Source organism: Perognathus longimembris, chromosome 4, assembly GCF_023159225.1.
Source record: "Perognathus longimembris pacificus isolate PPM17 chromosome 4, ASM2315922v1, whole genome shotgun sequence".
Taxonomy (NCBI): Eukaryota; Metazoa; Chordata; class Mammalia; order Rodentia; family Heteromyidae; genus Perognathus; species Perognathus longimembris.
Genome location: NC_063164.1, coordinates 54,094,387 through 54,107,655, shown reverse-complemented (window position 1 = coordinate 54,107,655; position 13,269 = coordinate 54,094,387). Strand labels below are relative to the sequence as shown.

The 13,269-nt window shown below is 38.3% G+C and overlaps 1 protein-coding gene across 4 annotated transcripts in view; it reads left to right on the top strand.

Annotated features, from left to right (window-relative positions):
- The first annotated feature begins 906 nt into the window (after nt 1-906).
- Nucleotides 907-13,269, top strand: part of Nostrin (nitric oxide synthase trafficking) — a 55,882-nt gene continuing 43,519 nt past the window's right edge. The window contains exons 1-2 of one of the 4 annotated variants that reach the window (XM_048345289.1): nt 907-1,045; nt 11,291-11,376. Coding sequence is in view for 2 of the 4 variants with exons in the window: in XM_048345291.1 (XP_048201248.1) it covers nt 1,077-1,103; nt 11,291-11,376 (113 nt within the window). In the remaining 2 variants the exon portion in view is untranslated. Of the gene's footprint in view, nt 1,104-11,290; nt 11,377-13,269 lie in introns of all 4 variants that reach the window. The other 3 variants (XM_048345291.1, XM_048345288.1, XM_048345290.1) reach the window with 3 other exon arrangements.

Here is a 13,269-nt window from a genome sequence, read left to right as displayed (position 1 = left end):
AGCAGAAAGTGTTTATGGTACCACTTGAGTGGTTCTACAGTAAGCAACACCTGAAGGTGCTATAACTCCACAGCAGGCCACCACCAGTGCACAAAACTGACATCCATGGACAGTTTAGGCTTAGCATGGAAGTATAAAATTCATTCAGGTGACAAAAAACAGAAGAGTGGTATCAATAGAAGCCACTGCAAAGTGGCTCAGTCTAGGGGTTTTATATACTGAGCTGTTCTCTGATTGGTCAAACCTTATGCAAGTGAGGCATAAGATAATCACAAAAGACCTGAGACAGTTACTGAAGACCTAAAACTATAGGCCTCAATCAGGTCTGTCCTACAAATTGTCACACCCAGGGTTGTGGGAAGGCTAATAGAACTGAAAAGGCAAAACTAGGAGGGAGAGAGGCAGGACATTCTGTTCTCTGTGGCTGTTTTGTTGTTGTTCTTCTTTTTTTTTTTTGAAACAAACTTAACAATTTTCAAGGTCTACTCTCCTTTTGTTAAGTCAACAGTGCTTTTCTTTTAGGGATTTTTTCCCAGGGGCTTTGGGCCTGGAGAAATCTACCTAACTATTTAACTGATTTTTACCTATCCAATATCAAAGGTACGTTATGGGCAAGTTGTTTATCTCAGGAATTAACCAACCTTGCAAGAAGCAGTTTCTCTTTGGGTCAACAAGGCCCCTAAATGTCAAAGTAACATAAAATACAGAAAAGATAAATTGGATTTGTACAAAAAGCTGAGAGGATTTGAGTTCCCCATCGCCCTGAGACACTTGAGACCTCTAGGGACCTTCTTGGAGGCTACACCCTCCGGGCTCAGGATCCTGACTCTGAATGTTTGCAGAAACTGTTCTCATAACCTCAGGCTGCCTCTCCTGACCCAAAGCCCTTCTTTGCTTTTTCAGGAAACAACCGGGATAAAAGTCCAGGGCTGGAACTTCCTAGTCTCTGTGTGTGACAAGGCCTGACGTACTCTAGGCCCTTTGAGTCCCGGAAGTCCAGGACACACCCAACCTTGATTGCAGTGTCCAGAATGCTGGAGAATAGGTAAAAGAACACAAGCAAAAAGTATTCCAACATGAGGGATCCACTAACAGACTGCTCCGTGAGTAGCTCAATGAAGTGTGTGTGTGTGTGTGTGTGTGTGTGTGTGTGTGTGTGTGTGTGAGGGGGAGGGGGTAGATTCATGCATTAATAGATTTTAACTTTGAAAATGTTAAACTATCAGAAACCAAACATGTTAAGATATTAGCTATGGTACTAAATACTGTGGTTTTACTTTGGTTTAATTTAACATAGAGTTTATTCTAAGAAATGGTTATAATTGCTATTTTTCATTGTCAAATTTGTAGAAAAAAATTAAGTGAATGAGTAGCATCATATTTGGGTCCAGATGGTGAATGTTTATAAAATAGTTATAAGAAACACACCAATTGTGCCAACATTGTGTGTATAACAGATACAAAAACATGCAGAATGTCTGTAACCAAGTGTTGGCTGTGAAAATGAAGCTGGAGAAGGCTTTTGCTTTCCTCCACCTCCGTAGTATTTAGAGTTAAGACTCCTAAGTCCTTTAGTATTCACGGTAAACTCCACAATCTGTCTACTCTGTACTTTTCTAGTGTATTTGTTCATTGCAGGAGTATTACTACAAATAGAGGATCAGTCAAAAGTCCACAGACATTGTGAGGTCATTAGTAGACATAACAAAGATATGATTCAGAAGACAAGAAGCAAGTAAAATAAAAGGATAATGTATTTGTTTAAAAAATAGAGTAGTTGGGGATTGTCAGTGTCTTATTCTAATAATGATGCTGAAAAGCTAAAATGGTGACATAAAAATCAAAGACCCATCCATCGTTATCATTTATGTGTTTTATTAGAAAGAACAAACTGTGGTGAAGGAAATAGGGTCTGTAATAACGCCATGAAGAAAATGATCAAACGGAGAATTATTGATTTCCTCTTTGTTTATTCAAATGATAGGGAAATCACAGGTTTAGAATAAGATGGAACTATACCTACTATTTTTCAAAATGAAACCAGAATTAGAGAACCTAAATGAGATGAACTAAAAAATAGCTGGTAAGGTCCATATGACAGTGTAATAGACAGCTTTACCTACTTATTTTTCTAGGCACAAAACTAAGTGTGTTTAATATGTAGAGGAATTTTAACAATGTGGAGGTATATACACAGTAAGAGTGAAATTTTCTCCCTTTTATCCCTTCAACTTCAATCTTTTCTCTGTTCATGATTACAGATAAGTTTTACAGAAGTCTTAGTGATAATTTGTGCATTTATTTTTCCTTATTTGGCCACTCTCTTATCTCAATATTAACACTGGTGTAGGGTGTGTTATTTTTGTTTTTGCTGTACAGGCTTGGTAGGGTGGGACTGGAATTGTGTAAATAGAGTCCAAACTTGACACTGATAGTCATCAAAGGAGAAAGTCAATGTGAAAAGAATGTGATAGAGGAGAGAATAAATTAGACAAAGTTCAATAAAATTTTTTTAAAGAAAGGAAGAAAGTGAGGCTTAACATCCTTTTGGTAGACAGTGAAATCTATCATCTGATCAGGACCTGGGAGAAATGTTTTCTAAGCAGCTTTCAACAACCCTCATGTCCTTACTCTTTTTAAAATTTTTTTAATTTTTAATTTTTTCTTATTTATTGTCAAAGTGATGTCCAGAGAAGTTACAGTTTCATATATTAGGCATTGGATACATTTCTTGTACTGTTTGTTTCCTCCTCCCTCACTCCCCCCTCCCCCTCCCCCTTTTCCTCTCCCCCCCACAAATTGTTCAGTTGGTTTACACCAAACAGTTTTGCAAGTATTGCTTTTGTAGTCATTTGTCTTTTTATCCTGTGTCTCTCAATTTTGGTATTCCCTTTCACTTTCCTAGTTCTAATACCAGTATATGCAGTTTCCAATGTACTCAGATAAGATACAGTGATGGTGCAGGTACAACCACAGGAAGGGGATACAAGAGGATCATCAACCATAGAAGCTACGGTTTCACATGGAATGTTGAAAGTAATTACAACAGTGACATATCACTCGTTTCCATAATATGGAGTTCATTTCACTTAGCATTGTCTTATGCATTCATAGGGGCATAGCTATTAGGCTCTTGTGATCCTCTGCTGTGACTTGCCTAAACCTGTGCTAATTATTCCCAATAAGGGAGACCATAGAGTCCATGTTTCTTTGGGTCTAGCTCACTTCACTTAGTATAATTTTTTCCAAGCCATTCCATTTCCTGACAAATGGGGCAATGTCATTCTTTCTGATAGAGGCATAAAATTCTATTGTGTATATGTACCACATTTTCCTGATCCATTTGTCTACTGAGGGGCATCTGGGTTGGTTCCATATTTTATTTTATTTTTTTGGTTCCATATTTTAGCTATGACAAATTGTGCTGCAATGAACATTGTTGTGCAGGTGGCTTTCGTGTGTTCTTGTTTGAGGTCTTTTGGGTAGATGCCCAAAAGTGGGGCTGCTGGGTCATAGGGGAGCTGTATGTTTAGCCTTCTGAGGAATCTCTTGCCAGAGTGGCTGAACCAGTTTACATTCCCATCAACAATGAAGTAGGGTTCCCTTTTGGCCACATCCCCTCCAACATTTACTGTTGTTAGTTTTCTTGATATAGGACATTCTTACTGGGGTGAGATGGAATCTCAATGTTGTTTTGATTTGCATTTCTTTTATGGCCAGTGATGTAGAGCACTTTTTCATATGTCTCTTGGCCATTCTCATTTTCTCATCAGAGAAGTCTCTTTTTAAGTCTTTTTTTTTTTTTGGTCCAGTCCTGGGCCTTGGACTCAGGGCCTGAGCACCATCCCTGGCTTCTTCCCGCTCAAGGCTAGCACTCTGCCACCTGAGCCACAGCGCCCCTTCTGGCCGTTTTCCATATATGTGGCGTTGGGGAATCAAACCTAGAGCTTCATTTGTAGGAGGCAAGCACTCCTGCCACTAGGCCATATTCCCAGCCCTCTTTTTAAGTCTTTAGTCCACTTGTTAAGGGGGCTGTTGGTTCTTTGCAGTTTTGTTTTGAAGGAATTTAATTTTTTTAGTTCTGCCTATATTTTAGATATGAGGCCTTTGTCCGTTGTATGGCCGGTAAATGTCCTTACTCTTGTGTCACTTTACTGACACTGTGCTGAGATGCTGGGGCTCCTTGTCTTATTTTGAGCTATTGTTCCAAGTACTTTAGTTCTTGTCCATAATTCTGAAGGTCATTTCTATGGGCCCATTGCCACTAAGGGTGATAGGAGTGAAGAAGAGATGGATATCCTTTCTGCCTGGATTTTAAGTCCTCTAAAGTCACAGTATATTTATTTATTTGCAATTGTTTCATCTTCATCAAGTTGATTTCCTGGTGTATTCAGGAAACTATGATCAGTGAAGATGAGACTACAGTTTGGGAGCACAAAAAATAATGACATGGCTTGAAATGGAATGTTTACAAATCATTATATAGTTTTAGGAAAGAACCCAAAGTTTTTTTGTGGTTTTTTTTTTTTGCCAGTCCTGGGCCTTGGACCCAGGGCCTGAGCACTGTCCCTGGCTTCTTTTTGCTCAAGGCTAGCACTCTGCCACTTGAGCCACAGCGCCACTTCTTGCCATTTTCTGTATATGTGGTGCTGGGGAATCGAACCCAGGGCCTCATGTATATGAGGCAGGCACTCTTGCCACTAGGCCATATCCCCAGCCCCCCAAAGTTTTAATTGCCTGCAAAATTCTTATCCCTTTCCTCCCAAGAGCTGCACAGATTTATATGGCTATAGTTCTTGGTCCATTCCAGTGGGTCTTAGTGGGTTACATGAAGTTTAATGGGGAAAAATATCTCTCATTTTTGCCAGAACCAGGCTTGAACTCAGAGCTTCAAGCTCTCTATCAGATTTTCTTGGTCATGGCTGGCACTCTATCACTCGAGGCATATCTCCAGCCCAGCATTTTTCTGGTTAATTGGAGATAGAATCTCATGGTTTTCTGCCTTGGCTGGCTTTGAATCACAGCCCTCCAGTTTTTAACCTTCTGACTAGCTAGGATTACAAGCATGAACCACTGGCATTTGGCAAAACTGGATATTTTTAAGTAACAAAGTTGTTGTATACATCTAAAAATATTGCTTATTCTTAGTCATATTAAGAAAGTTTAGTAATTGTTAAGACTTATTCAGTATGCTAATTTAAAAGGGCAGATAACAGCACAATTTTTAAAATATGATTTATACATGTATATCAATATGGTTTCCTCTGTAATCCTCTTTTATTTTATACATTTAAAAAAATAGTATTCTGAGTCAAACAGTTTTGCAAACTACCAAAGCCAGCCCTAGTACAAAAGACTTTAAAAATGTTTTGAGGTCATGCTCCAATGAGAAAATTGGATTGGTAGCTGGGCCCTTCAACCTCTAAGAGCCAGGTCAGCATCTGTTTTCAAGTGGAGTAGCACAAAAATTGCTTAAACACTGTGCAAGACTTTTCAGTAATCTTCAGAATGTCAGAACTTATTTTAAAAAAGACTCTTTAAAGTTCTGTTTTTGAAAAAGAAAGTAATTGGCCCTGGGCCTCAATGCCTGTGGGCTTAGCTTCCTTCTAAATCTAAAAATATGCTAAAGGAAATCATCCTCAAATCCATGTTCAAGGAAGAAGACAGGATCAAATTATCCCCAGAGGAGATAATCTAATCATTAAAAAAAAAAAAAAAACAGAAAAAAATGCCACCTTCCTAGGAACCAATGGAATAAGAATCAATAGCATATAACAAGTCATGGTCAGCATTTCATTTCTTACATACTCAGAGAGGATCCAATATGGCCTGTAAAAGCCAGCTGGTGTCCACATCACCAGCTCCTTTCTCACACCATCAACTGTTGAAAGACCACCAGCAAATCCTCAGGTTAATGACTTAGTTCAGATACCAGTCTGAACTTCCCATTTTGGCAAACCAGCTTGGGAGTGTCACCAGTTGCGTCTGCCATTAACTCAGAAGATGTTAGTGAACAGGACTATGGCTCCTCGGAGATTCAGAAATTCCACTGCCCAGATGAAAAAGGCATATTAAGTCTAGCATGGATGTTTTGTGGTTCACACTATCCCCTGGTCTGCATCGGTAATATGTGTAACATGTCATTCCACATTGCTTAGACTTCTGTCTTCTAAGCTATAAAATAAAGGGACAGAGCAGAGTAGATTTGTGTTTTGTGTATTGCCCAATCTATGACTGCCTGCTACAGGATGCCAAATATTAAGTAGAAGTCTAATAAATACAAGTAATCCCTTATCTGTAGGGGTTGTGATTTGAAATATCACCTCTAAGGAACTAGAATTCACATGGAATTCTAGCGCCTGGCATGAGAAATAGATCTGTAAGAAGCTAAACTTTTCATGTAGTTTGATATTTTTCTAATTATTTTGAGATACAGAGCCACTGTATAGTCCAGGCTGGCTTCAAGCTGCCAATCCTCCTGCTACAGCTAGCTTCCTGGATCAGGGACTACCCATGCATACCATCACACTAGTCTTTTAAGTTTAGGTGGGATATGATGGCTTATTTAACACTATGAGAATCACTGTTAGGCAGTTTCAAAGATCTATACCAACATATATACTTTTTAAAAATTCTAGAATACCTGAATTTAACTTTAATCATTCAAACTGTAAAGCCAGAAAGATGAATGAGGCCAAATTCAAAATAAGCATTTCATATGGTTTGCAAGACATTATCTTGTCATTTCACGTGCTAAGTTCTTTTTTGTAATGGTACAATTTACACGGGCTCTGTTTCCAGCTGTGGGGCAGGAATGCTTTTCTAATAACTGACTAGGAAATGTCTTTATATGCTAGTTGTGTTTGTGAAGGAATATTTTAGGGACTCAGAAATGTCAGAAGGTGGCGAAACCCATAATGTTTTGGCTTAGTAATAATGGATCCCTAGAAGATGTAGCATGGACATGTGAATTCATGTAGTTATTTCCTGGAATGAAAATATAGTAAGGGATAGAATATTTGAAAGTTCAATGACTGGGAAAATAAATTTCACCTTTCTACCTGTGGATTTCACAAGAACAAACCCTCATCTGTTGGTGGTTGGTGACATTAAGAAACCATTGTCTGTCTGCTCCTTATAATTCTAGCTACTCAGGAAGCTGAGGTCTAAGGATTGTGGTTCAAAGCCAGTCTAGTCAGGAAAGTCTATGAGATTACTGTCTCCAAATAACCACTGTGGCTCAAATTGAAGGTGCTAATCTTGAGTACAAATGCTCAGAGATAGCACTCAGGCTGTGAGTTCATGCCCCAGTATCAGCACACATGAAAAAGAAGCCATCTGTACTACTTATAAAGTTAGCAGCATTCTGTGTAAAGTTAGGGTGATTATACTAATTAGCTACTTAGAACAAACAAACAACTTTGATTCTGAAGGATTTTCTTATTGATTTGCTTACCTAACATTTCTGATCACAATTCTATTCCATCTAATGAGGAACCTTGTTGGATGTCTATCTAATCTTTAGCTCTTTGGGTATTAACTGCAAAAAAGATAATTGGACACCACTGATTTCCAAACTGTGCTTCATAGAACCTCTGGAGTCCTCTCTGTTGAGTGGAAGTGGGGTGGGAAGAAGAGGGATCCCAAGTTAATGTCAAGAAATTTATATATATATATATATATATGAAATATATTAAGCATATATATATGTAAGCACCTCTCCTACTTTCTCTCTCTCTCCACTTTATCTTTCATAGATGGTCTTTATGCAACCATGCTTTTCATAGTTTTTGTTTTCAAGTGTGATTAGATGATGCAAGATGGAAAGTACAGAACTATTGATTCTAAATGAAAAATTAAACTGGGGTGATGGAACTATTCTTAGCAACCCTGTTATCTGTTGATGTTAACTTTATCTCATCCTAGATCGGGGATTGTGGGGAGTTTCCCTGCACATTGTACATAGGTTCAAAGATAAAGATTCTCTCCATTGTTGTCATAGGCAGAACATCCACCCCTCTCTTATCTGATCACTAAATTAACAACACGGTAATGTACTGGAAATTTTCCTGGCTGCATTTGCTTGGGCACATTGGACTTAAGGGAATGAAATCCTCACAAATCTCTCAGTCTTTCAAGTCCTCAGAGTACAAGGAACCCAACTATAAACAGCTCAATGCCTGAAACCACCTTGTTTTACCACAAGTGTTTTATGTGTGTGCCATGATATGAGAAGTTTATCTTCTAAAACCTAGACTAGGAAGCCCAAAGATTAAGAGAAAACATAAATGTGCTTTGTGTGAATAGCCCCCAAGTTTTAAAAAGTTAGCTCTGAATATCTTTGGGGGACTGGTAATTTTTTCTTTACCACAATTGTCACCAAAGTTTTCAGTCTGGTTTATGCACCTTCATGGTGGGCTGGCCTCCTGAAACCAGTCACTTGTTCAGAGGGTAAAAAGTATATCTTAAGGAATGGTAGCCACTAAGAAAAATCCTTAGTGGTTTACTCTGCATCAGCTATGGGCAAGGTTGTCCTCTGAGCTTTCATCCTCAGACTGATCTCCAAGGCCCGCCCTCTCTGTCCTCTCTCCAGGGCTGTTGTATGAAGGTTGACCTCAGCTGATAGTGGACAGGGAGGAGAGTCTTTCCTTTTGCTCTGGTTCATCATGGGGTTCTTTCTTTCAACTCCAAAGTCTACCAATGCAGGGAGGGGGGAGGGGGCTCTTTCCTTTATTCCCAAGGCTAAAGTCCCTTCAATTCTTCCCACCATGTTTTTCTCCAGCCCCAGGAAAACTCTACCATGCATCCAAACCTTTCCATCTTGCCCAGGGCCCATGTTGCATTAGTTGGGTCATTGTTTCTGCTTTGCTTGGACTACAGAAAAAAATAGAACAAAACATAAAAACACAAAGCTTAATAATACTGAGAGATGTTTCTGAATATATCAAATAAGAAAGCCACAGTACCTATAAAGAAAATCATAAAATTTTATTGAACATGAAATAAGATTTGAACAAATGAAAATACTTATAATGTGTTCTTGGCTAGGAAGTCTAAATACCATTAAAAAAGTCATTGCTCCTAGTAATATTATGTGCATATGTATATATATACATATATATATATATACAATTCCAATTAGGATTTCAACCAGAATTGGGAAAGAAAACTTTGCAATTAGATACATTTTCATATGGAAAAATAAATGCCCAAGAACACCCTAAGAAATTTAGAAAATCTTCTCACTCAAAGCTAGAAAAGAAGAAAAAATATTAATGTCTGTATAACTTAGGTAGAATACATACTGTGCATTATTACCTTCTTATTATTGCTTTTATGAAACATAAAAATGTTTCAGAATTTAAAACAAAAGTTAAGACTTTGTTAGGACCATGGTAAACTTTGTTAGAAAAACTCTAAATAAGTCTAATAAGGCCTTTGTATTTTTCTTCTGTATAAAGAAAGTACAGAGGTAGAAAGTAAAAAATGTCAGGTGGGCCAGCAGGCACTCAGGCTCTTTTGTGAACTTTGCTCATGCTGTCCAGTTTCCTTGACTGTCATTCCTAAGAGTTGGAAGCATGCAAAACAAGGAGCCTCACTGACTGAAATGCCAAAAGCAAAACACGTCTTCAGACAGCCTCTAGTGACACTATTATAGATGTACTGAAGGAAGTTGAGAATTAACTTTAATCAGGGGATATAACTCTGCTGAACATTTCTGTGATTTCTGCTCCTGGCACCAAGATGTGCTTTGTGGCAATGCTCTTAGGTATGATGAGAAGAAAACAAAAGGCTTAGGGAGGAACTTGGTGAAATGTTTTGTAATAAACAAGGGAGCTGCACAAGGTTCTTTCCTGTAGACCTTCTTACCAGTATTTTCCCAGTATGCCTTGAAGGAGAGGAAGGAGACTTTCAATGAATCATATTACTCACAGAGTGAAATGTAATTTCATGGCTAAAACTTTCTTCTCATGAGTATTAGAGTAGACTTATTCCTGTTCAGGATAAAAGCCAGAATTCAGCCCCTGCCCATGTATGCTGCACTTGTATAGCAGAGATTAGTGAATTGTTTACTATTTGTTTGAACAAACCCATATTCAGATTTTTTGGACAAATTGGGAGATCTGGCTATCTTGGGCCATATTCCTACTGTACATCAATAGACCAGAATGGCAATGTCATCTGCCACTCTATCCTGCAGCCCTTCCTCATACAGTCACACAAACACACACATATATACACATACCTGACTGGTGGCTGAAGGTGCAGAAACTTGCAACCAGGCTGTGGAGTTAACAAATTCCTTGTGAGAGTTCTACACACTCAAGGCTTTCTTTCTGGGCCAGGCAGTTTCATTGCAGCTCTTTGGTAAGAAAAGCTAAAGAAATCAGATGGAAACTGATTGAGACCAGAAGTGTTTCTGATTTGGGAAGACTTGTGTATGCATAATGATATTCCTTAGAGATGAGACCCAGATGTAAATAAGAAATTCATCCACCTGTATCATGCCTGTAATCATATGCACTGTGATTCCTGTTCTTGTATTATGACTGAGACCCATTACATGAGGTCATGTATGAAATTTTCCACTCCTGGTGTCAGGTCATTGCTCCAAAACTTTTGGATGTGAAAGTGTTTTGAATTTTGAATTTTCAGAGTAGGATGTTCAACATATACTCGGCATTTAATAAATCCTATGGTAGATTTCTGTAGCTTTAAATTTAAAGAAAAGTTAGACTATAGCATACAAATAATGGGATTTTGTATTTATGATGTTGAATAACTTTGTTCCATCTCCAAAATAGGAACTTGGAACAGGTCATTTCTTTAGAGCCTTCATCATTTGTGGCCCCATTTCCATGGCTTGAACTTCTGCTAGCACCATATTCAGGTTGAATTTTAATTCCATTCCTTTATAATCAACATACATGTGTTGTCACCATAAGCCAAAAATATTAGTCACAAAAATGGTATGTGGTGTCCTTTCAACTATACTTTTGACATTCCTGGAAATGATAAGGGTGACAGGAAATCACACTCTAAATGGACCCTGTTATTTAGTTGTTTGTATTTGGCCCAGGAGAGAAACTGATAAACTAGATTTATTTTTGGAAAATTCTTCAGAATCCTTCTTATTCTGAAACAGGAAGTTTAGTCTTTGTTTTAAAAACTCATCCACAAACTGCACATTTCCTGTAGCTTCACAGTCATTTATGGTGACAGCTATCATTACAGCAGGGGACTCTATCTTTAGGAATGATCATAAACCTCCTGTTCATCTTTTTTTCAGTATAATAAAGTATACAAGAGCCTAAAGGAGTTTGCACAAAATGGAGAGAATTTCTGCAAGCAGATCACATCTGTTCTTCAGCAAAGGTACAAAATGCACATTTGCAATGAACAGTTCCTCCCCTGTAGTTGTAGCAAGCAGTATGACCATAGGAGTAATTATAAGCTGCCCTGATTTCCAGAACATAGTGTTATATTTTGGTCCTTGAGAGACCTATTTGAAGAATGATTCTCTGTATTGCACATTCATCAGTTGGGCACTGTAAAAACCAAGGAATAGCAGGAAAGAATTCTGCCTATGAAGACTAGTCTCTTCTGTTACTTCAGACACAATTTTCACCCTTTTATTGCCCACTGTTGTGTCTGATGTACATGTCCATTAGTGCACTATTCACACTGATGACAATTATTAGTTTACATTTTTTACTTCCTTACAAAGGCAGAGGCTGTGTGATACTCAATGCTGCAAGCTGAGCTTTTCAAAACTAGTCTCTTGATTTCTTTGGTAAATGTTGAATGGATGGATGGAAAATGATGGATGGATGGATGGATCATCTTCTGTTAGTTCTTATGTGTGATCACATGTGAACCTTTACCTTGTTAAAGTGAACACAACTCAACCAAGAGAGCAATAACAACAAAATAACCCTGCTTTAAGTTTTTAGAAACCCAAGAATCAAGCTGTTTCTTTGGGTTTTCTTTAGGCCTTTTACCTGCCCCTATACAACTCTATAATATGCAACCATTCTCCAAATTTAACTCATTATGTATATTAGAAAGCATCTCTTTCCTGGATATTAGGAAGAATCTGTACCCAGATTGGCTGTGCTTGGGTTACAGTTACTTGGTCTTGATTATTTGGCATCTAGGACTTAAAAATTAGTGTCTGATAGAGAGCTACAAAGGTAAGTGAAAGGGATTAAAAAAAAAAAGTCCATTGCTAAATTGACTCAAGAACAGACTGAAAAGACCCGGGGAAGCCACTGATTGTTAACTGTCCTCTTGATTTTCCTTTATCCTGATTCCTTCACATCACCACCATGCCAAAGATAATCTACTATCTTCAATCAGAACCTTCATCTCTTACCCAAGTCTCTCTTGAAGTCAGTCCCAAGGATCACCATCTTCCCTACACTTAATAATGTGTGAACCAATCCACAGAACTTGCATACCTCAAAGTGTTGCTGACTAGCAGAATTACAAGAATATTTGTAAACAAAGGAAGCACTCCCACAACATGAATGAAAAGAATGGACATAATTTTTGAGGAAGATCAAAAAATGATGTTAAATATTAGGTCATTTGTGTGATAGATGCTTCCATCAATATCTTATAAAGCCAACTTGTTACAAATAAATCATTTCTCCTTAGTAATCACCACTAAGATGGTACTTTTTTTGCCGGTCCTGGGGCTTGAAGTCAGGACCTGGCACGATCTCTGAGCTTTTTTTGTTTAAGGCTAGCATTCTTCCACTTGGGCCACAGTACCACTACCAGTCTTTTCTGTTTATGTAGCACTGAAAATCAAAACCAGGGCTTCAAGCATGCTAAACAAGCACCCTACCTCTGAGCCACATTCCCAGCCCTAAGATGAGATACTATACATTGATTCCTGATAAATGTGTGCATTTGCCATGTCCCCTGATGCTTCATCTCTCAGGGTTCCTCTCTGCACTCAGCTATTTGACTATGCCATTAGCCTGAGGGATGTTTATCCTCATGAAAGGAGAACTGCTATATAACGAGCTATTAATCTAGGACTGTGTGGCCCATTGTGTACTTTGGACCATATTTGTACATTTCAGTGGCAATGACTGCCTCATTCCCCAGGATCAGTGCATTTCTCTCCCTAGGGGATGATATGATCCAGAGACCACCACCTCCTCCTACTGAACTTGAACTGACTCAACAGAATAACTCACTCCACAAGAAACAGTGCTTATAACACAACTGGCATTGCATTTACCTTTATTCTCCCAG